The following is a 24,395-nucleotide window of genomic DNA, read 5'->3' as shown; positions in this document are numbered from 1 at the left end:
CAATTAAAGGAGAGGGGAGGATAGTGATGAGAGAGATTTTGGGGAGTTGGGATCTGTTGAGCTGATTTTTGTTTGAGCCTACGTGTTATTTATGCTGCTGTTCTTCTACTGAATAATTTTCATATTCCTTGTACGTGAAAAAATATTCTCATCTTATTATTATTATTATTATTTATTTATATAGCACCATCAATGTACATGGTGCTGTACAGAGTAAAACAGTAAATAGCAAGGCCCTGCCGCATAGGCTTACAATCTAAAATAAAGCCAATTTATAGTTTTTTAAGAATTTAGGACTGTACCATTTTCTAGACAGAACCCATGTTGGTAAGGTTTGAACACCCTACCTCTCCTTTCCATCTAGTTTTAAATTGGTGTCTGGTATCAGTAATGGATTGGATGCAAGCAAACAAATTGAAGCTTAATCCAGACAACACAGAGTTGCTCCTAATTAACCAAAAGGCAGAGCAAGGAATAGGGATTCATCTTGCACTGGATGGGATTACACTCCCCCTGAAGACTCAGGCTTGCAGTTAGGGTATACTTCTGGCCAGCCTTGAACCTGGATGTATTTGCACTGCTGAGGCGAGTGTGCTAGCCACACCTCTTCCTTGGGACATCTGATCTGGCCATGGTCCCACATGCCTTAGTTACATCCCATTTGGACTACTGTAACATACTCTATGTGGGGTTGCCTTGGAAAACTGTTCAGAAACTTTCAGCTGGTCCAGAATGCAGCCAGAGTATTGACCGGGGCCTGCTATAGGGAGTATGTGACTCCCTTGTTACAACAGCTTCACTGGCTACCAGTCTGTTTCTGAGAAAAAATCAAAATGCTGGTTATGACTTATAAAGCCCTGTATGACTTGGGACCAATCTACCAAAAAGATCTCCTTCTCCCAAAGGAGCCTGCCAGGTCCTTAAGATTTCCAGGAGAGACCCTTCTTTTGAGACCACCATCTTCAGAGGCATATTTGGTGGCCACACAAAAGAGGGCATTCTCAGTGGCTGCTCCCTGGCTGTAGAACTTCCTGCCAAGAAAGGCTATGTTTCTTTCTCTTGACTACCTTTCGCTCACAGGCAAAGCCACTTTATTCAAGTGGGGCCTTTGGTGTGTAAACAGGTCTGTTGAACTGGATGTTGTTTTTATCTGTTGTTGTGTTTTTAATTATTTTTAGTTGTGTTTTAGCATATTTACTTATTATTATTTTTATCAAGTTTTATTAGTGATTGTAAACTGCCTTGAGTGCCAGGCTAAAAATCAAATCAAATCACTCAATAAATAAATCACATACCTGGAAATATTTTATGGTAACTATGTCTGCACGGCCAGATGTGTTTCATTTCATAGAATCATAAGGGTTAGAAGGGGCCATTTAGGCTACCAAGTCCAACCCTTGCGCAGTGCAGTAACCAGTTAAAATGTTGTACTGGGACTCAGGAGATCCAGGTTCTAGTTCCCACTCAGCCATGAAGCTCACTGGTTAACTTTGGGCCATCAACCTACCTCACCGGGTTGTTGTGAGGATAAAATGGAGAGAAAGAGGATTATGTAAGCCGCCTTGGATTTCTTGCAAAAGGAAAAATGGTGGGCTATAAATTTAACAATTCATAAATTTTAACCATCCCTGACAGATGGCTATGCAGTCTTTGCTTGAATACTTTGAGCAACTGAGAGCCCACCACTTCCCTAGGCAGCAGGTTCAATTGAGTGCTCTGTTAGGCGTTCTCCCCTCCCCCAGATGCTCAACTGAAATCTGCCTTCCTGTAACTTAAGCCCATTATTTCATGTTCTACAGACTTGGGTGACAGAGAACAGGATTGCAGCTCTCTTCTGTGTGACAACCCTTTAGGTATTTGAAAAGTGCGGTCATACACCCCACCACCACCATTCTTCTCTGATTACTAGAACTATGTGTAAAATTGTTCATATCCCTTTTGACAGAAGTTAACACCCACTGGAGGGGCACCATCCCAATATGGAAAATATTGCATTACTTATATACTAGATCTTGCTATGGCAGTCCTTTATTTAGTACTTAGAGTGTATTGATAATTTAATTAGTACCATTTCACAAAACTATGCAGCATGGTCATTATGCTGGCAAATTCTCCATTGCAAATGCTTAGGAACAATGTGTCAGTTACCACTAGTTGAATATTGAGCCCAGGCTGAAGCACTGATTTGGGGTGGGTGGGGGTGGACAATTCATAAGAAAGCAGGACAATAATGAATATAGAATGTATTATCTATGAAGGGAAATTGAAGCTGAAGGTACTGGAAATATTTAGGGCACAATTCCATGCATGTTTAGACAGAAAAAAGTCCTACAACTCGCAGCATTCCCCAACCAGACATGAATACTCAATTTAGATAAAGAATTTAGAATGCATTGTCTTTAAAGGAAAGTTGAAGCTAATGGTATGAGTAATATTTATCTCAAGAAAAACACAACAGGGATTTCAGCCTTGAGAGCACCTGTGCTAGCAATAGCTGACAACCAATTTCAAATACATTTATAAAGGGCTGCTATAAAGTGGATGGGGATCAATTGTTTTCCATATCCGCTGAAGGTGTCAATGCTTTACAGTTACAAGAAGAACATTTTAAGCTTCAATATTATAAAAAGTATTGTAAATGTGAAAATTGCTAGGGAATGGAACAAGTTAGCAGAGGTGATTATGGAATCTCCTTCACTGGAAATTATTTAAAGATAGGCTAGGGAAAAAACCTCTGCCAATATGATTTGGCAGTGTGCCTACTGGGAGCTTGCCAATATGCTGCCAGAGATGGTTTGGGTACGTATATAACAGAATTTCAGAGTAACAAACACTTTAGGAATGGGGCTTGTTCATAACACAAACATTTTATAGCTAAGGGACATCTTGCCCTCCCACCACTCATCATGACTCCATTCTTGCTAGTTCCGCTGCCATAAATGTCCCTTCCCTGCAGAAGCCTGAAATGAATGCCTCCTTACAGCTCCTTTCAGACATAGTAGATCTAACAGCAGTAGCCCTAAGTATACTTAAGAAGTTTGGGTATTCAACTGGTAGCAGTCAGCATCTTTGGGGTTCATGTCTGAAAGGTACTGTAATTAATAATTCCATTATTCAGGAGAATAATTATTTTAAATTGATATAGATATAGCTGGATTGCAAGTTCTAACACACTGATTAGGATTTAGGGATGCATTATAGGAAAATGAATTCATGCTTGTTAATTGCATGATTTGTGTATTATATGGAAAACACATGGCTGAAAACATGAGATATGCACACCCATGCTCCTTGGTTATTCAGCTCTTCCACATGTGTACTATGTGCAATATGTCCCCCACTCCACATATTATAGGTTACAATTGTATGCACGCTTATTTGAAACTAAGTCTCAAATATATCAAATAACATTTGATTTCTGAATAAACGTGTACGATTGGCCTAACAGCATTGTAGACAAACAGAAATATCATATGAACCAGCCATTTCTTCCAAATTGGTGTTTAGAACCAAGATGGAAATTTTTAAAGCCATACAGCTGTTATGTCAGCATAAAATCTGCCAATTCTACTTATCTGAGATTAGCATGCAGAGCATCCAAGTGGGCCTTGGACTCAGATAGAATTACATATTATTATTATTATTTTGACCCTGCTTCCCTATGCCTTGAACAGAAGCATGACATACTGACATCAAAGAAGTGAATTTTTTCTTGGCCTGAGGATAAGTGGCAGAAAAGGCCTCATGTGGTAAGTATCTCTATGCCGGGATATTGTTAAACAGGACTGGCCTGCTTAAGAATGAGGCAACCACCTCCCACAGCAGATGCTGAGGTGGGGTGAGAGGCAAGAAGCAGCAGTGAGGTAATGGATGAGAGACTTGTGTGTGTCACACAGCCTGCCCTTTGCCCCCCAAAACTAGCCTGCTACACTCAGGTGCAGAGAAGGATGCTATCCATACCAGTTGCAAAACAAGATGGAATTACCACTTGTTGTTTTTGTAGATGGAATAGGGACAGGGCACCATCTTGTCCTTCGCCTCAAGCAGCAACATGTTAAGGGCACAACATGTTAAGGGCCAGGGGGGGAAAAGGTGCCAACCTAGCTGGGACTAGGCTCTGCCAGCTAACTTCAGTTGGTGAGAGCTGGTTGTGGCTATTTATTGGTGGAAGAAAGATGCACTCTGCACATTCTTGAAGGCACCTTTCTCCTCGGGGTTACATCAATGTTGGGAGCCTTTAAAGCAGGCGCTGAGAGACTTCAAGGAGAATAAGGAGAGAAGAAGCCACCTCCTCCTCCTCTTCCACCTTCCCTCCCGCCAGATCTTCTTTTCTTAGGTCTACCACCATCCCCGTGAACATGACCGGCGCGCTCATCCGCAAGCAACGCTTGCTCCGCTTCGGCTTCCACACACCGCCCCCGGCAGCGCGCACAAATCACGTTCTTGGCTGCGCTACTGGCGTCAAACGCCGGCCGCAGAGGAACGAAGCTACGAAGGGAAATGCTAGCGCGCGTTCACACGGAGGGCGCCCACCGAGCCCGTGCCGCCATGGCAAAGACATCCGATTCGAAAGAGATCTTTTCGGAGTTCCCGGCGGCGGATGAAAGAACGGAAGTACTTTGATGTTCCGCGGAAGCGGAAGTGCGTCCTTGAAGAATTATGGCGGCGCTGGTGAGAGTCGTGGTGAGTGGGGCTGGTGGGCGCTGTCGGCGGGCGCTTCTTTGGCAAAGCTTGCGGGTTGGTGCCGTTATCGCAGCCTGCAGGTCTTGAGGGAGGGGCTGCCCTGTTCCCAGTATCCTCCCCCGTTCAGGCTTTGGGGTCAGGGGCTAGAGCGGTGACCTACGGTCAAGGGGAAACCGGTTTTGTAGGGGGCTAGAACGGTGTAGCCCCCGTACGCTGCGTCTCGGTTTGTGGTGGGAGATATGCGGGGAGATGTGAACGCTATGACCGAGCACCACCCTCTCTCCCCCCGGACTTCTGGGTCTCAATGGCACTCTTTGCCCTTGGACGCTTTGGCGGTGGAACAGACTTTGCTGATGGAGAATTAAAGCACCATCGCTTCTGTTTAGTTTGGCTTTGCTAAAACCAGTCTCTCCCCCTCTCCCTCAACAATAGACAGTTTGTAAAAAAAACCATCGTTAAGATGGAAACTACTACATTGTAGTTCAACCAGGTCTTAAGTGACTCATCTAATACTATATCAAACTAATTAGTGCTGAAGTACTCTCTAAATTTGAAATATCAGTGGGGTGGGAGCAAAATAAAAACGCCTTACAAAGTATCTCTTATGCATCATGGGTGAAATCCAACAAAAGCCCTACTAAGAATAGACACATTTAAAATATATGGGACTTAAGTTATTCTAAGTTTCATTCATTTATTGGGTCTAGTGAAATAGGGCTTATGTTGGATTTTACCCCAGGTCTGCTACGGTTTTTCAATTCTCTGTGTGTGTGTGTTGTGTCTGGTTCTCCAAGTTTATATCGTTTAAAGAATAGGACATTAGATCTAGCTGCTTGCTCACAGTAACAATTTATATCTACTTGTTTTAACATTCTTGTGGGCACTATGATAGTTAGTAAAGGGCTGCAAGGGATAGAGCGTTGATTGATTCAGCCTGGTTTGGCAAGGCAGGTTCTTGTACAGGTTAACCCATGTTACCCAGATTATGTAATGTGTAATGTTATAAGAGACTAATATAGGGGAGTAGCAGTGAGCGAGATGTGCCATGACACACAATGCCTGGAGGCAAGGAATAATTTAGTAAAACTAGGTCACCTGGAGCCAATTATCATTTCCTCACTTAGTTATATCAGTTATGTAGAATGTTCCATTTACACCTTTTCTAATATTGTAACTGATGACAGTGGGTCTTTTCACAAGGGAAACCTTGTCTTGTTTACCATAATATCGTTGTAGCTAAGCCTTCATAGTTTTCTGCTTCACAATATTTTGGCTAAAGCTCTAGAGGCCTCTTAGCAGTGGTGCCACTGTATCCCGAAAGGAGCTTTGGTACATATGTTATTTTTCCTGATGTTTTTCTTTTGTAAAGCAAATCTATTTCTCATTGCTGTGCAGTATTTGCAATGATGCTGGTATCTTACAATTGTATAGTAGTTTTCTTGCTCCTCTGATGAGGCTTCCTTGCCCCATTAATGTTATGCAAAAGTGATATTTCCAGAATATCTCTTTGTATGCTTTGACCATAGCACTGAGCTCACACTGATGACAAACAAATGTTGGGATGATATCCTGCCAAATCGGGATGACATCAGGTGCAGAAATGTGACAGAATGTGTAGGTGGTTGATTGGTCATGTTTATAAGTATACAGATGCAGAGGAGAATAGTGTTTTTTGTATCCCATTGCAAGCTGTGGTCTGGTTTTCATGTAACAACTCAGAGTATCAGTTGAGTATGACTTTGTTCGCACATGGTTTGTTGAATCATGGGTTGCTGTTATGTGTGAACTTGGAACTAAGGGTTGTTAACTATGAGCAACCTCCAAAGAGAATTGTGGCATTTTTAAACCATGGGTTGTCATTACATGGAAACCCAGAATTGGGAGTTGTTCATGGGTTATTTTTCCAGGCTACATAGATAGCAAACAAGACCAGTCAGAAAACCTAGCCTCTTTACATGCCAGTAGTTCAGTGCTACGAAGGCAGTTGGGATACAGGGAGAGAGAAGGTGAAGGAGGAGGGACACCAACAACACAGGGACCATGGTTTGTTTGATCATCTCCCAGAAAGCCCTGCATAAGGCAACAAAACATGGCTTAAATAAAACCATGGGGGTTAGTATTACCAGGCCTGTGGGGGATGTAGAATTATCTGTTGTTGCTGAATCATGGCTTGACATTATGTGTGAACCTGCACTATGGTTTTATCTATGGGTTCTTAAGCATGAACAAAACAAGAGTTCACATGCAACAATGCACCATGGGTTCTCTTCCAAGGTTGTTTGTGGTTAGCAACCTATAGTTAAAGCATAGTGTAGGGTTCACATGTAACAACCCATGATTCAATGATAACCCATACACAATCTGTACTTTGTATTGATGTTATGTGTGAATTAGGGCACTCAGTACCAAGATGAAATACTTATTTGGTGATAAACGTGTTGAAGACATGGAAACAGAAAGCATAGAGAATGTGAAAGAGTGACAGTACACCTGAACAGATGCTTTTGTATGCTCATTCTAGCCTTTACAAATTTGAAATTTTAATAATTGGTTGTTAATTTGGATTGCAGTTAATACTGAAATTTATTTATTTATTTATTTTATTACATTTATATACCGCCCCACAGCTGAAGCTCTCTGGGCGGTTTACAACAATTAAAAATAGTAAACATTAAAAGTATACAAAATTTAAAAACCATCAAAAACATAAAAAACAGTATAAAAACAACAGTATCAATTTAAAAAGAACAATTCTGGGGTCCACTAAAAACAAACTTAACGTTGTTAAATGCTGTTAAAGTGCCTGGGAGAAGAGAAAAGTCTTGACCTGGCGCCGAAAAGATAACAATGTTGGCACCAGGCGAGCCTCATCGGGAAGATCATTCCACAGTTGGGGGGCAACCCCTCTCCCTTGTTGCCATCCTCCGAGCTTCCCTCGGAGGAGGACTTTAGATGTTGAGGGTAGTGTACAGGTAGGTTCATGTCGGGAGAGGCGTTCCATCAGGTATTGTGGTCCCAAGCCATGTAGGGCTTTATAGGTTAAAACCAGCACCTTGAATTGGGCTCGGAAACATATAGGCAGCCAATGCAAGCGAGCCAAATCGGTGTTATATGCTCAAAACTCCCTGTTCCAGCTATCAATCTGGCCGCTGCATTTTGTACAAGCTGCAGCTTCCGGACTGTCTTCAAAGGCTGCCCCATGTAGAGGGCATTGCAGTAATTTGGAAGTTACCAAAGTATGGACAACTGAAGCTAGGTTATCCCTGTCCAGATAGAGGCGTAGCTGGGCCACCAACCGGAGTTGGTAGAAAGTCACACTTTTAAATCTTGCTAGGAACATTCATAACCTTCAGTTAAGCAGCACCTCTTTTTTGACAGAATTATTCAAACATGGGTTTATAGGAAGAGAAGTACAGTGAATTTAGGCAATGTTCTTCACTTCCTCTTTTTTTTCTAGAAGCACCGAGCTGGAGTACCTCAATGGATTGCAATATGCAGTGGCTTGATACAAACAACGTTAGCTCAACCAAAATGGGGCAGGATGCTCCATGGCACTCTCCAGGTAGGATTTTTTTTAAAAAAATAGTAATTGCAAGAGAGAACATTGTCAGAGCTTACCGTGGGGTTCGGAAATGTTAAGCTGGTTTTTGGAAACATTGGAAGAAGTTCATTACAAACCTTCCACGGTTTGTGTGTGTACACATTTCAGGGAACTGAATAGTTCGAGCCAGGTTCACTTGTCACACTAGTCTACCTTTCTTCAAGGCCAAGCATGATATACACTATACAGAGTGTTATTCCTTATGAACAGGTTAAATATTGGGTATATGGTTATTGGAGATAAAACATATTTTTTGGTTGCTGCTCTCCTTAGTGGTTTCATAAGTATACTAATCAAAAGCAGCACCAGGCTAAACCCTGTGTCAAAAAACCAATCTATTGGATAGCTGTGTGGCTGCTTATCACTCACTTAAGTCCATGAGTACCCCAAGAATATTGGACAGCTAATGAGATTTTGAAAGGTCTGACATAGGTATTTGCTGTTCGGTAATTGGTAAAAAGGGAAGTGAATAATAAACGTACCATACTGCACTCAAGCATACGGAGAAGCTATCTCGACTCAGAAGATCATGAGGAATGCAAACTATTCAATTCAGCCAGATGACCTTTATAGTAACTTCCTCTAAACATGAACTTTCTGGATAGGTTGACTTTGAATTCAGTATCAGGAAAGGTTTGTGAGCTCTTACTGAGGTGCCTCATTGGAATGCCTCATTCTCCGATGAGCTACCACGGTAAGTCTTGGACAGAAAGTATAAAGATTCTGAAATGTGGTGGCTGACTCTAACCATGAACTCTCTGCTCTGGAGCATTATTATACAAGGTTCTGAAGTTTTGTAGTTACAAAAGGATTGGGCACTGAAAACACTCATAGGAAAAAGGCAAGGATCAGTAGCTGAAAATATGTATTCTTCTTGTGCATACAGAATATTGTTAGTAATGGTACTTATTAGGAGGCCAAGTGATCTTAACTTTTTCCATGTGTAGTTGTGTTAATCTTTTTCATCCATGAGCAAATGCATGTTGTGCTGATGTGTCTAAGCCCGAGGACCTTGTAGGGCTCTTTAATCTGAATTTCTACCAGAGGATAACACCAATGTGTAATTTGTGTGCCTGTGTCATTGCTACTCTTTTTAACTGTTGCTTCTACACTTTTACTGATTTCTTTTTTGTTGTCTTATCAGAGACGCAAGAATGGCCATTCACAATTAACCAAAGTTTGCTGTGGATTAATACAAGCCATTGGTACAGTAAAACAGCCGAACAGAACAATTCATCATACAAAAACGGTAAAAGCAAAGTGATGCTTTGTATTCCAATGATAATGTTTGGCCATATTTGACTAGGACTATGATTCTATTGGAAAGTGAGCTTTCTGGGGTCATTAACAGGTTTCAGGTTGAATATTAAAGACAGTCTTTGATACCTTATTATGCAGGAGAAGCATTAAATCACCAAGTAAACTGAGAAACTGATGCCTGCTTAACCTGACAGATTATTTTAAAGATTCAGACAAATTCATGGAATATCATAAATGGCTATTAACCAAAATGTTAAGGAATAGAATGGCACTTTGTGAATCTGACCACCCGGATCTATGAAGAAGGGAAATGAGGGCTCTTGTTATATTGTAGATTTTGATACAGAATATTATCAGGATGCACAAATGATCAGTTGGTAACTATTTTTAGTAGGGAATCATCTTGCTAATTTCAGCTAAGAGTTCTCTGAAAAACAGTTCTTATACCAACAGATTTTAATTTTCCAGTTTATAGGCTAATATCTTAAGCATTTTTTTGCTCTCCCTGCAATTGCTTAAGTCTTTCTAGTTTTCTTCTAGTATATTATTAGATTGTAAGCCTATGCGGCAGGGTCTTGCTATGTACTGTGTTATCTGTACAGCACCATGTACATTGATGGTGCTATATAAATAAATAATAATAATAATAATAATAATAATAATAATAATAATATTCAAAACCAGGCCAACGCAACATAAGGACTTTGGGCTATTTTTGCCTCCTTGAGGATTTCCTAATACCCAGTGGTTGGGACTCTTTCTCACCTCTTTCTTGGGACATCGAAGCCTCACCTAAACCCATCAAGAACTGCAGGTGGGATTAGAGAATGCTGTGCCACTAGGACTGCATTGCATCTTTTCTCCCCAGATTCAGAGGTGCATAGCAGAACTGGCTTCAGTTCTTCCACCCTGTTATAGCCACCCATATGGCATGGTCCAGCTGTGTCTCAACATCCTTCAGTACATGGGCTGTTGATGCCATACTTAGTGAGGTCATTTGGAGATTGGGAAAATAAATAAAGCAGCAACAACAACAAAAAAAGGACTGAAGAAAAATCAGTTAACAACGATGGAGTGCGGAAGGGGAAAGGATTGATGTGGAATGTGATGATATCTTTGGGGGAGGGGGGTAACAGGTGGGGGATAGAGAGGGAAGAGGCTTTGCTATGCAGCACAGGGGGGAAAAGAATGAAAGGAGGAGGAGAGAAGAGAGTGAGAGAGCATGCATGGTATGGGGCGGAGAGAGAAAAAAGTGGCTAACAGAAAATGATTAAAAGGAAATACTGAATTAACACGTCAAGAAAAATGCTTTCTTGCAGTTAAGCATGATGCAAGAAACTGACCTCCAAGCAGTGAATGAATCTTAGGAATAGTTACTATATAAACTACAATTTCTGTGCTTCTGTTTCAAGTTCGTCATCGGTTATCTACTATGTTAACAAATATACATAGTTTCAATATAATAGTACAACATAGCCTGCTTTTTGAATCAGTTCACATGCCATGACCATCATTTTGAGGTGATAGTATTGAGAACTTTCGCACAATTGGGGCCTTCCATATATGCCGAGCATGTGTGTGTATGCCCATTCCCAAAGCAAGCCAACTATCTCCTATCAAGACCTGCAAAACAATTGTGTGGGAGATGACTGCCTGCTCCCATTCCTTCCAACAGCCCATAGCCAGTATGATGTACTCAGACACCACGGCTAGCATGCCCTTACACCTACGGGATGCTGGTTATGTAAGTTAGACTGGGAGGAAGAGCAGCTGGCTCGCAGCACATGTTCTCATAAAAATGTCTGCTTTCTTGTTGCAAGCACCATGGTCTCCAAGCACATTGTTAGCATTCAGAAAATGGCTTGCCAAAGGATGGGGTTTTCTATTTGGATAGGAGGGGTCTAGATCGCCTTCTTGCACCAGCGCTCTTTGGAGGTGCAAGCAATGGGAACAGCTACTACTGTGGTCTCTAGTCTTTTCAGGCTGTGGTCCCTAGTCTGTTGTTGGACTGCAACTTCCATTAGCCCCAGCCACCATGGGCAATGGTCAGGGATGATGAGAGTTGTAAATCAAAATGTCAGGAGGGCACCAGGTTGCCTATCCCTGCCCTGGAATCTCCCAGGATTGTGGGCATTGAGCAGCAATGGCAGCCACTCGTTCCTTCGACCAGTTAGCAAATTATTACACTTGGGAAGTGGAGAAGAAGCAACAGTGTTCTTCCTCCATCTGCTCCATCCCTTCCAGCTATCATTATGTGTTGTAGCCCCCTCTTGCTTTAGTACAAAACTGCCGTTATGAAACAGGCCCACCTTGCATGTAAGTCTTCAAAAAGTATTAGCACACAAACATGATTACTGGCCTGCTAGCCGCATATACCTATGGTATTCATTTCTGGCACTTTGGAACAAAAGAATAGACTGTTCTCAACTGGCATGCCTTTCCCATTTTTCCTCTCTAAAGGCTCTCATGCGAGTGTCTGCTTACAAGCCTAGAATAAGAAGAGCCACAACATCTTAAAAAAATCTGGTTAACATTAGTTTGGAAAGCATACAGTATGAAGCATAGAGTAGTCTAAGCAAAAGTCACAGTTTTAAAAAAGTTTGTTTTAAGTGTCTCCATTTCTCTCTTAACTGTGACTTATCCCATCAGTGGCAAGCTTAGTTCATGCCACAAGCCCCTTGTATTAAATCGTACGTATAATTCCAATGAAAAAGCTATTGCCATTGCCAAAGGTTTCATAGTTGAATGTAGAGTAATGTTTAATTTGTGTATCTGCTTTAATACTAGACTTTTAGTGAACAGGGCTTCTTTAGCTCCCCTCCCCACCTACCTGCCTGAGCTTTGTTTTCTTTAGAGCTACAACACACGAAAGCCTTTTCATGGCTTCATGTTCTTTTTGCAGAAGCAAAACATTGAAAGGTTAACTGAGAGCAGCTCTCCATCTTGGTGACTACTTAAGAGCAGCTTTGTACAATTTGATGGCCACTACATCCATTCCCATGAGATGTTCCTAGGTACAAGAGCTACTTATTAAAAAATAAACATGGGTGATAAACAAAGGAGGTGCATGCCTAATTGTAGAGCCTATAACACACAGTTTAATTATTTTCATAGGGTTTTTTTTTTTTTGGTTTTGGATCTAGGAAGCTTTCTAGTGTAAGGGCCTTCCATTCCAGTTTCTTTGATGCCTGCTGAAGGCTACTTGGCTCATTCAAGCGAGAGATGCATCAATAGACTAACTTCACAGTATCGGCAGGGACAGGGCACTTTGTAAGTGGTTCAAAGAGCAGCCATTCTGGACAGCTGTGCTACCATTTTAACCAGCATCAACATATCCTGCCATGACAGCAGAGTTACTGGAAAGCTCCAAGTTATTGGAGACCTTTATAAGCCCTGCACTTTTGCCAATATACTCATATAACAATATTGACAGTTTCAAGATCATTTCAGCTAACTTTAGAAACTGTTCAGGAGTGCCATTTGGGTGTATGGGATGGGCAGTGTTTCATTTCCTCCCTCTGGAATTTCAAACCACATGTAATTATTCCTTAGGAGTAGTTCCTCATTACTTTGCTGTTTCAACACAGATTGTCATTGTTTAAAAAATAAGTAAATGGCCTTATGTGCTACTCATGAATACCAAATACAATCATTGTTGCTTTATAAAGTGACCATCATGTGTTGGGTATTTTGTATTGCAAAAAATGTTCTTCATATACAAATGCTCCTTTTGCAGTTTAACGTGAATATATCCCAAATAAGTCTGTTGGGCCCTTCTGAATCTCTCTATGCCATGTTCTCCTCCAACCTCACTTTGTTCTGAAATGACGTTCATGAAATTACAAATTTTGAAGGACCAGCGGTTTATTGGAATGTCTTGGCTGCCAGATAGAGATCTCAACAGTTTATGCATAGATTAATTTAAAACTGTAGTAAGTTAGCTGTTCTTAAAAGAGTTAGTGTGTATATAGATGTATGTGTGTGTGCATGTCTATCTTTATTCCAGAATGCATAAGGTAGACGTAGTCTAATGTTAATTAACCTCCTTTGTCCACTGATGGCAATGAATTAATTTGCTCTGCTCTTGTCCATTTGAATGTTTTCTGTACCTTTAATAAAATCAAGTGATTCTTGGTTTTCTTTTTCCCTGTTTAGGTATAGTGACAGTTCAAAATAAATTAAGGCTTATACAAAATTCATTTCTGCGTTTATAATCCAATTTTTAGAATCTTCTGGAAGGGAGGGGGTATTCTATGTAAAGCAGGGTTAGGCTACAGGTGCCCTGTGCTGCATGTGGCCCCCACTGTGCCACCAAATTCGGTGGCAGATTTATTAATGTTTTAAATGGTGGTGTTTGTGTTACAGAGTGTTAAAAAGGTCAAATGTAGCTTGTTCTGAAATTACATTTGTTCCATTTAGAGCTACAGAGCCACTACAAAGAGTCAAATTTAGCTTCGAAATAAACTAAATTTGATCTTTACACTGCACCGAAGTGGTTTGCTGCTAACATTTGGTGGCGAACCATATATTCTTTTCCTGAGTGCTCTGTGGAGTGCATCGGGGCTAAAGGGGCCAAAACAGCCCCCAGAACTCCCAAAGTTGCCTGCCCCAATGTAAACTATCGAAAATCCGTATACTTCACGTCTGCAAAATGATCCTGGCTCTGAATTGTAAAGTACTGGTATTTTTGTTATTAGTAGATAAAATAATGATAGCTAGAATCCTTACCCATCAAACAGCATGAGTTAAGAGCTTAAAGAACTATGCAAGAAAAAACATTTTTTAAAGATCTTAATCTCTTCTTATTCATTTCAGGTTTATGATAATAGATTTAGTCCATAATCACTAGACTCTCATCCTGACCTATAGCTATAAATATATCTATCCATGCATTTGTTACATTCTCCTTTTAATATTGCATATAGCATTTGTGATTGTGTGTGTGGCTGCATTCGGACAACACTTTAATCAATGGTGGGTGGAGTAGTCAACTCACATTTGGGTTTTTTGCAGGTACTCCCCACACGACATGTTCCTACACAACTGTGGGTGGTTGGGGCTGGCGTGAGTGGACTAACAGTCAACCCAGCATTTGACTGACACAGCCCGCACCCCTCTCACCACCCGCCCTCAGGCCTCCTGGTGCTATCTCAACAACCTCTGTGAGTTGTGCTGACTGTAGCAGAGCTGCTGTCTCAGTTTTGGCCGCTCTTGCCTGGGAACTCTGTAGCCAGGAGAAAAAGTCAACTGAATGGGTTGAAAAACTCCACTGGCTGAGTTGGACAACACAGTAACCACTGGTTATGAGACTAGTCAACTGTGCAGCCAGTTGTGTTTCTCCAATGTTTTTTTTGATCAAAAAGTCAACCATAGGGTGTTTTTTGCCCAACAGACAACACAAATGCCAACCATTGACCATTCAATTCACGGTTGACTACTAAAACTGTTGTTTTTATACTGGTTTTTATGTTTTTGATGGTTTTTAAATTTTGTATACTTTTAATGTTTACCATTTTTAATTGTTGTAAACCGCCCAGAGAGCTTCGGCTGTGGGGCGGTATATAAATGTAATAAAATAAATAAATAAATAAATAAAACCACTGGTGATTGTGTTGTCTAAACTGAGCCTGTCCGAGTATAAACTATCTGATTAATTAGAATGGAAAGCCAAATGTTACAGCCAATTATGTGTTAATAGAGCTGAACTTGAATGGGACTTTTTATTGCTCTCAGGCTATTTACTTTAGAAACAAACATTGGTCCATGTAGTCTTCTTTTCTGCATCTTTATTTTGTCTGATGACAAATTTCAGTGGAGAGTTAATTGTTGAAAGCCATGCTCTTATCTTTTGATATGCTTCTATTTTCATTGATACATTTTAAAGGCTTAAGAATATTGAAAAGGTAAAGATGTCAAGAAGCACTGTTTTGCTGTCTGGTTGGACAATGCTTTCCCTGATTCTTCCCTACATGTCGTGAAAGAGTGAGAGCTGGACACACCTATTCCATCTTCAAGACTACTGGAGGTCCATGCATATACGTAACATCTGAATGTTACATGCATACATTTCAGTAGAGTGTATATACATAAAATCTAACATAGATGGGTCCAGATTGTGTGGTCAGTTCTCGTGTTCAGATCTACACACAGGACAGGAAGACATAATCACTATATCTCCCCACCCCACCCCAACTATAGGGAGAAGATATGGGGAAGGTATTCGCTAGTCCAGAACGATGTATGAAATGGCTCTTAGAGTTGAATTTAACTTGCAGAAACCTGTGGATTAATTAAGATGTGATTTCTGTGACTTATTATTTCTATGTTTTTGTTTACAGCTTTCTACAGCCAAAGATTCCCTTCAGCCATCTGAAGAGAAAGTAGGCACTTTCACGAAGATAATAGAAGCAATGGGTTTCACAGGACCATTAAAATATAACAAATGGGTAAATATTTTCTCTTAATTGTCTTGTAGCATTTCATTTGCTTTAAATTGGGAGATACCACTGAAATAAACTAGTTCTAACTCTTGCTTACAAGGAGCTGTTGAATGTCCTTTACAGCACAATCTTACTGAGAACTAAGCCCCATTGAATTCAGTGGAACTTGCTCCAGGTAAGAATGCATAAGATTGCAGTCCTAGTCTTGATCAAAATGAGTACAATCTTGTATATGCAGTTCATTAAACTCATGCTCATGGGCTAGTTGGATATTCTCTCCATGTCTTCTGGTAGCATTACTGTGCGTTTATTTGTTTTTTGTTTTTTTAAAAAGCATTTATGTTCCACTCAATCCTAGAGTAGCTTAGTGTGTCATCTCTGTTCAAATGACACACTAAGCCACAGTGATTAAACATTTTAAACTAAACATTATGGCTTTGGGTACCATATAGGGTGACCATCTGAAAAGGATGGTCTATTAACTATCTTTAATAGTTGCATAGAAAAGGGAATTTCAACAGGTGTTACTTGTATGCATGCAGCACTTAATGAAATTCCCTTTTCATCACAAGAGTTAAAGCTTGCAGGAGCTATTCTAGACTGACCAGCTACAAAAAAAGGCAGGGATCCTTCAGCTTTAACTGTTGTGATGCAGAGGGAATTTCACCAGTTTCTGCACGCGTACAAATGACACCTGCTGAAATTCCCTTTTCTATGCAACTGTTAAAGATACAGGAGCCCTGTCTTCCTTTCCATATGGTCACCCTAGTATCATATGAATCACGACTTAGTGTGTCATGTGAACCATTCCTAACCACAGTGGCTACATAATCACAGTTTAAACATGCTCACTAACCATTTACTGCAATAGGGTTAGTGGTCTAACCATGTCTTAGCATGTTGTCTGAACAGGCTTTATATCAGTTTTTCTAAATGGCAATAGTTTTACCCTCAGTGGGCTCACAATTTAAGGGAATTAAATTATTTTGGGATAAATGAGGCCAAATAAAATTGCAATACTAAGCACACTTACTAGGAACTAAGCCCCATTGAACTAGTGAGACTTACTTTTGAGTAAGTATGCCAACAATTGCACTATACAGAATTTAATAATTTGGAAAAGTTATTTGTCTGTGTACTGCTTGAACTTAGTTTGGGCATCATCCTGATTTCATGCTGACTACTATGTAAAAGTAATTGTTTTTCTTCCCCAGAAAATTAAAATAGCAGCACTGCGCATGTATACATGCTGTGTGGAGAAAACAGACTATGAGGAATTCTTTAACAGTAAGTTTTCCTTCTCTCCTCCCATATTCCCTTATTTTATATTCCCACCCTTAGGATATGGCAGAAGCAGAATACCCTGCAGATCATGAGTTTCTTACTCCTTTCCTCCTAAATATGTGTATATCTACACTTAGGATATTTGACAACTCATTCCTTCCTTCTATGAGGAACTATAATACAACCACCATATGGCATACTGAAAAGGAGAAGAAAGAGGTCATTCATATCCAATCAGCAGTTTCTTTAAACCAAATCTTACCAAGTATGGAACACTAGACCTCACTTATAATATATAAAAGTAATTCAGGTGCTGAGTTCCTATTGCCCTATTGCCATTCCTTTACTCTCAACTTGTTTCCCAACCATCTTATGATACGTGAAATATTGAAACACTGAATGGAATCAGAAGTTCATGTTTGTAAGATAAATATCTGTTGATATGTAAATGGTTTTTATATTGTGTCCAATGTCTTATTAAGGTTTCTAATCTTTGTAAACCACTGAGAGAGCTTTGGCTATTGAGCTGTATAGAAATATGAAATGGAATGAAGTATAGTTAATATGTCCCTTCAATAAATAATGACCTAGGGCGCAGTCCAGTTCTTCTGCACCTGATGTTCATAAGCCTCCGAGTTCAGAGGCTCAGGAGCATTCTGGTGCAGAGCTGGAGGAGCGGCAGAGATGGTTGTCTCCTCCGCCACTTCTCCCACTCTGCATTTTAGCTAGATGGGCTAAAATGCAGAGCCCATTTAGGGTGCATCAGGGGAGCATCAGGGGAGGGGGAGAGGAGGCTAGAGAGGTCTGGGGATAGCTTGTATCCCAGCCTCTGCAATCTCCTCCCCTCCCTGCCCACCAGAATGCCCCCTCTACACCCTCTCCAAGATTGCTTTACTGACTTCGGAGAGGCAGCCAACGCAGTTCCCTCCTTGCCAGCTGCGAGGAGACAGGGAATGCAGATTCCCAGCTCTGAGGAATCCAGGAATCTGAAGTATGTTTACATCCTCTCTTTCTATTACAAAATGGAATTACTGGAGGTGGCTAAAAAATGCAAAACATAAAATCAGTTACAAAAACAAATTAAAAAGTTACCAAAGGAGCAGCAGCTAAACGAATCAATAAAACCACAAAAACAAACCCAGCAAAATTAACCAACTTACAGGCAGAAGGCTTGCCTAACCAAAAAAAAAAAAAAAACCCACACACACATTTTCAGGAGATGGTGAAATTCCATTGGAGAAGGGGCTTTATGAATCTCCCAAAACATGAAGTTCCAGAAAGTGTGTGGTAACTCAGCCCTCTCACATGTGCGCACCAATCCATGTTTGAATGGAGGTTGGAAATGCAGGGGTGTCTCTCCCAATGATCTCAGAGGGTGAGCAAGATGGTATGGGAGGAAACGGTCCTTTAGTTATCCTGGAATGAAGACATCAAAAGGCTATTCAGGCTACAAAAGTAATAACCAGTACTTTTCAGCGTTCCCAGAAACATACCTGCAGCCCATGATACTGATGTAACAAAGGAGTTGCAGGCCCTACAAACTAGCCCTGCTGCATTCCAAACCAACTGCAATTTCAAGTTGGTTTTCAGTTGCAGTTAGAGTGCGTTGCAGTAGGCTAACCTTGATGTCACAAAGACGTCTGCAAGTTTGTCTTTCCCAGATATGGGTGCAGTTAGTGCATCGGCCGAAACTGGGTAAAAGCACTCTTGGTTACAGCTGCCACCTGAAAATATAGGCGCAATGTTTGGATAAAGAACACTTCTAAATTGTGAATCTGTTCTTTCAAGGTGAGTGCAACCTAGAATTGGCTGAACCCCAATACTGAGTCAATAGTCTCCTGACCAGGGGCATTTCTATCTTGTCTGGAGTAAGTTTCAATTTGTTAGTCCACATCCAGTTAATCATAGTTGTCAGACACTGATCAGGAACCTCTGCAAATTGAGATGGAAAAGGGAGTAGGAGAAAGCTAGGTTTCATCCACATATTTGATCACAGTGAATGTCAGAGAATGCCCTCTCCCCGATCACCACCAACTTCAGAGGGATCACCTCTGGTGGATGTAAAGTTTGGGTAGGCTTGTGTAGTGGTAGGCAGTTCTTCAGGTCCTAAGCCATTTAAAGTTTTAAACACGATCACCAGCTGTTTGAAATGTCCCCAGGAATGGACTGGCCATAACTGCAGTTGTTTAAGAACCTGCAAGATAGGGTCCTTATAGTTGGTCCCAGTTTGGAGCCTAGTAATTCAGCACTAACAGAAGTTCCCGAAAAATCTTAAAAAGCAATATAGCACATTGGGACAGTTCACACAGTCACCAACAGCTAAACAAGTTACCGTGGCTTGTTTAATCCTCAGCATGTAATTACCTGCCTGAACATAGCTTGTTGTGTCGACTGAACCTAGGCTGCATGCCTTGTTGGAGGGGGAGACAAGCCTCAAATAACACAGGGCCCATTGTTGGCTTATCTGAGGGTTGTTCTTCAGCAAGCTATGCCACTTGGGTTGGGATAACATGACAAGCTACGTCCAGGCAGGCAATTAGGCAAATCATGCCATGCATGCGCTGAAGATTAAACAAACCATGATAGCTTGTTTAATCCTCAGTGATTGTCAAACTAGGTTTGTGTACTAGGCTAGACAGGATGCTCTGGATAAGTGTTCCCAGGCTTATCTCTCTTCAGGAGGAGTTGCAGCTGGTGGACCAGTGTTAACCAATGGATGCCACTTGAGCCTTCAGTGATAATACTGGATCTATGAGCATCACTAAATTGTGAGCCTGATCCTTTAAGCCAGCCTTCCTCAACCTGGGGTGCTCCAGATGTGTTGGACTACAACTCCCAAAATGCCCCAGCCAGCTTGGCTGGCTGGGGCATTCTGGGAGGTGCAGTCCAACACATCTGGAGCGCCCCAGGTTGAGGAAGGCTGCTTTAAGCAGAGTGCAGCCCTTTTCAGAACAGATTGAATGCCTAGTTCAGATGTCTTATCTGGCTTGATCTTTAATTTATGGGTCTTGGTCTTCATCATTCTTTACTGACCCAAGAAACAAATTCAGCAATTTGACTGCCTCATCTGAACCTGATGTAAAGGAGTAGACTTGGCTGTCACTAGAGTACTAATGGCACCTTACTCCAAATGGTTTCATGTATGGGAGTCAAGGTGGAGCCCTGCAGGACCATTGCATAATACCAGGAAGTGAGCAGTATTGCTTTCTTACGAAATGTGACTATAACAAATGGACTAGATTATTTCCAGGGTCCCTTCCAACTCTATGATTCTATGAAATAAACTGAACTGATATTGTTGGTGCACAAACATGTTATGCTATGGAATCCCTGCCCCTATTATTGTAATGCACTAAAGATTCAAATGGTGTATTACAATATTATTTCAGTTCTCAAACTTTACCAGATATAAATTAAGCAAAGGCAGCTTCTCTGTATCAAATATTTATGCCATTCTAGCTAGAGGAGCCTTTATAATATATGTCATATTTACAGTGGATAACGTAAGAGTGCAGGTTTCCATGTTGGTCCATTAGGAAAACAAAACCAAAAGGCAGCGGTAGCATAGTTCCTTAATAATATAGTTTTTATTTATTTTTGAGGGGTTTATTTACTATTTGCTAACTTTTTCAACGAGTCACTGTTCTTAATTTTAATCTTATGTTGCTTGAAACCTACTTAACAGGCTTATAGCTCAGTTCAAGAGAGAGCTTGTATTATAACAGCCAAAGTAACATTCTGTCAAATGGGTTAGAGATATCTACTCAACTACACTTGCCAAACTCACTCACTCCCCCCGCCCTCCAAAAACCGCACTGAAATTACTTGCAAACATTTCTTGCTGCTTTTATGTTGGTCTAGTGCTAGGGGCTATGAGGGCTGCATTGCTGGCTGGCAACCCCAACCATTTCTCACCTTACTGTCCCCAAGAGTACTTGTACTGAACACCTGTACCATATAGACATGTTTTTGGTAGCAGTAGTACAGCAACACTGATGAGTGTTCTCAAGTAGGTACAAGGTGGGTCTGTTTCCTTGCACCAGAGCAAGCAAACATATTGTCCTTTTCCTGAAAGCCTCATGTTCTCTGCTCTGCTGGCACTGCACTTCAGAACATAGGGAAAAACTCTAAACAAATCATCTCAGCATCAAATATTTAAATGCTAAACGTTGGCATTACATGTTGTACTAAATGCCAAGTATAAGGTATTATATTGAGATAGCATTATTAAACAGATTTGAATGGTTGGGGATAGGTATTATTTCAATTCATCAGTTAGAGAGAACATCAGTTTGTATGGCGAAAGCTTCATTGTTTAATATTGATATTTCATTAGCCATAGTAGTTGCAGACCTTGTTGTATTAAGCACGTAGTACAATCATTTGTTTTAAAACTGCGCAGAAGGGAACACTTTATTTTGAGACTCTGAGAGTGCAATCCTATGCATGTTTACACAAGAAAAAAGTCCTACAATTCCCAGCATGCTTGCCAGCCATGCTGGCTAGGGAATGCTGGGGGTTGTAGGATTTTTTTCTGTCTAAGCATGCATAGGATTGCATCCTAAATGCACCTATTAGGTGCCTGTCTTAACGTACTGGTCAATAGTGTCTGGGATCCAAAGCACTGTGGGAGTGTTTTCTTAGCCCATGGGGGCTTTTCAACTTCCCCTTCCAGTGGCAACTTCCCAGCTCTCCCCAAGGTGCATGGGACTTAGGATGTTACAGGGCTGCTACTGGAAGAAAATGTCCACACACCCCACCACAATGTGTGCACGTAGCCAGAAGGCATTTCTGTTTGCATATGGTAGAGGGAGAGGAAAGTGTGGATTCTAGCCAGTTAGTTTACTTAAATTAACAACAACAACAACATTAAAGTGAAGCAAGGAATGAGAAAAATGTTTATAATCTATTTTTTAAAGGATTTCAGATGCCTGACACGTTGAACTCTTGGTTTTTAGTAGCACAGCTTCATGTCTGGTAAGTAAAGTTCTTTAAAGCTTTATTTTCTGCATACTTTAATATCTGTACCTGGTATAGGAAAAGACTGTCGCTGCCTGTGACTAAAAAATCAGACTTAATCATGTTAACTTTCGAGCAACTTTTTAAAAAACAAAGGTCAAAGAAGCCTAATATTTGTAGTAGTTTCTAAAGTCTAGTAGTGGAAAGGATATGGCTAGGAGTATCTCTAAAAGCTTCATTCAGCCTGAATGGAAAGCTCTTTTATTTAGCTGTTTTAGGAAAGGCTCACATTTACGTAAAAGTGGTTTGAATTGTGAGAACTTGTGGTGATTTTACTTGCTGGTTGTCAGAAGCCTTTAACAAATTATGCCATTGACATTTACATTTGCACCTTTAAAATGTACCTACAGATTCAGTGAATGCCAGGGTGGTTGCATGTAGAATATTTAACACCTCAGAAAGTGAGTTTTCCCTTCATTTGTTAAATAACTAGCCAAGAAAAATAATTAGGCAAAATCTATTTTTCATCTAAAGTTACATGTTTGAAAAGGTCAAAGTGATATAAAAGTGATGCAGAAGGAAGGAAATTATTTTTCCAATTGCCTGCCTCGCAGGAAACTAATAGCTCAAGATTTGAGCCCTACCAGTATAGATACTGAAAAAACCAAAAGATGTCACTGAACCAAGAATAACCACTTGACCCTTTGTACTTTTTTCATCCCTCTTTTTCCAGCTTTCCCCTATTACTTTAGGGTTCTAAAATGTATTGTGAGCTTTATTTTGATAATGTGCTGTGTTAGTTTACAACAAACATTCAGGTAGTAAGACATCTGAAAGATTAACTGTAAATGCATCTTGTGCACATTTAACAAAAGCCATTATTAGACAGGAATGGGGATCTGCTGTGAGCACTTTTAATAAAAATTTCCTGACCCTCTGTGGTTTTCCCAATTTACAGTGCAATCCTAAATACATTTGTTCAGAAAAACCTCTCATTAATTCAGTGAAGCGTACTTTCAAATTAAGCAAGTGTAGGATTGTAGCCATGCTCTAAAAACAGTGGCTTGGCTATATTCACACCTTTTGAAGAGAGGAGAATAGCAGGCTGGAAAGAAAAAATAATTTTTAGTTGAATAATGGGTTAAAAGGGAGATGATTGATTAAAACTGCATATTATTGAAATCATGACAGAAGTGCCTCTTTTATCTAGTAAAGAATGCATTGATTTTAAAGCATATACCACTTAATTTTTAGGAGGAAATGTTGTATTTAATATTTCTTTCATTCCCCAATTTACATGGTGGGCTGAATATATTTTGGAGTCTATTTTGATTCTGCTGTATTATTCTTAATATAGCAGAAACAAATAGTCTCAACTATATGCAGCTACCAAGAAAATTGTGCCCCACCATTTTAATCAACAAAAAACTTTAGCTCACTGTTCCACCAATTTAAATGAATGAAGTCTACAATTTTATCTACCTTACCTAGGAGTATACCCCAAGTAAGCATACAGGGTTGTATTGTAAAATGGGCAGCCCCAGAAAATAGACTGCACTTATGCTAATTTTCATTTTTAAAAAAAATAACACTCAAAAAATCTCATCATTGCACTATCCTGTAATTTCCTTTTCTAGTTTCTCAATTCTTTTATTTATACTTTTTATGGAATTATTTTGTTTTTCAATTTCAAGAGTACTATAAAACAAAATACAACAATAATAAGTTAAAGGGGGGCAAGCGGGTGAATAGACAGAGGGATGGGGAAGTAGGCTATAAAGTTACTCATAAGGATCAGAATGAGTGGATGGGTGTGCATTTCCATTGACACTTAAGACTTACAAAAGTTAAGACATACCCATTGAAGTATAGAAGATGTCAGTCTTTCCAGTGCTGTAATATAAGCCTTTTGGCCACTACAAGGGTCCAAAGGAGCCATTTCTGGTGACCATTTCATGAGCCCCATACCATAGAAATATAGTTTAAAAGGTCATGGGAGTAGGTAAAAATGGAATAATGTTGCTAACACAAGGTTAACTCTGATTCAGATCTCTAACCAGAAAAGGACCCCACATGATGTGTACAAATGATCCCTCCTCAGCTGTACAACACCATCACATTGATATTTTTTCCAGTATAGCCTGAAGGGTATCCAAAAACACTATTTT

At 40.3% G+C, this 24,395-nt stretch overlaps 1 protein-coding gene across 1 annotated transcript in view; it reads left to right on the top strand.

The window, feature by feature from the left end:
• Nucleotides 1–4,643: 4,643 nt before the first annotated feature.
• The window catches only part of LOC134410957 (ubiquinol-cytochrome-c reductase complex assembly factor 1), a 55,179-nt gene continuing 35,427 nt past the window's right edge, over nucleotides 4,644–24,395 (top strand). Inside the window, exons 1-6 of the mRNA XM_063144478.1 lie at nucleotides 4,644–4,683; nucleotides 8,141–8,245; nucleotides 9,429–9,533; nucleotides 15,883–15,990; nucleotides 17,199–17,271; nucleotides 22,188–22,245. Coding sequence (XP_063000548.1) covers nucleotides 4,660–4,683; nucleotides 8,141–8,245; nucleotides 9,429–9,533; nucleotides 15,883–15,990; nucleotides 17,199–17,271; nucleotides 22,188–22,245 — 473 coding nt within the window. The 5' untranslated portion in view covers nucleotides 4,644–4,659. The remainder of the gene's footprint in view (nucleotides 4,684–8,140; nucleotides 8,246–9,428; nucleotides 9,534–15,882; nucleotides 15,991–17,198; nucleotides 17,272–22,187; nucleotides 22,246–24,395) is intronic.

This window comes from Elgaria multicarinata, chromosome 1 (genome assembly GCF_023053635.1).
Source record: "Elgaria multicarinata webbii isolate HBS135686 ecotype San Diego chromosome 1, rElgMul1.1.pri, whole genome shotgun sequence".
Classification (NCBI taxonomy): Eukaryota; Metazoa; Chordata; class Lepidosauria; order Squamata; family Anguidae; genus Elgaria; species Elgaria multicarinata.
Note: the sequence above shows the minus strand (reverse complement) of the source record. Positions and strands in the feature narration are given on the sequence as shown.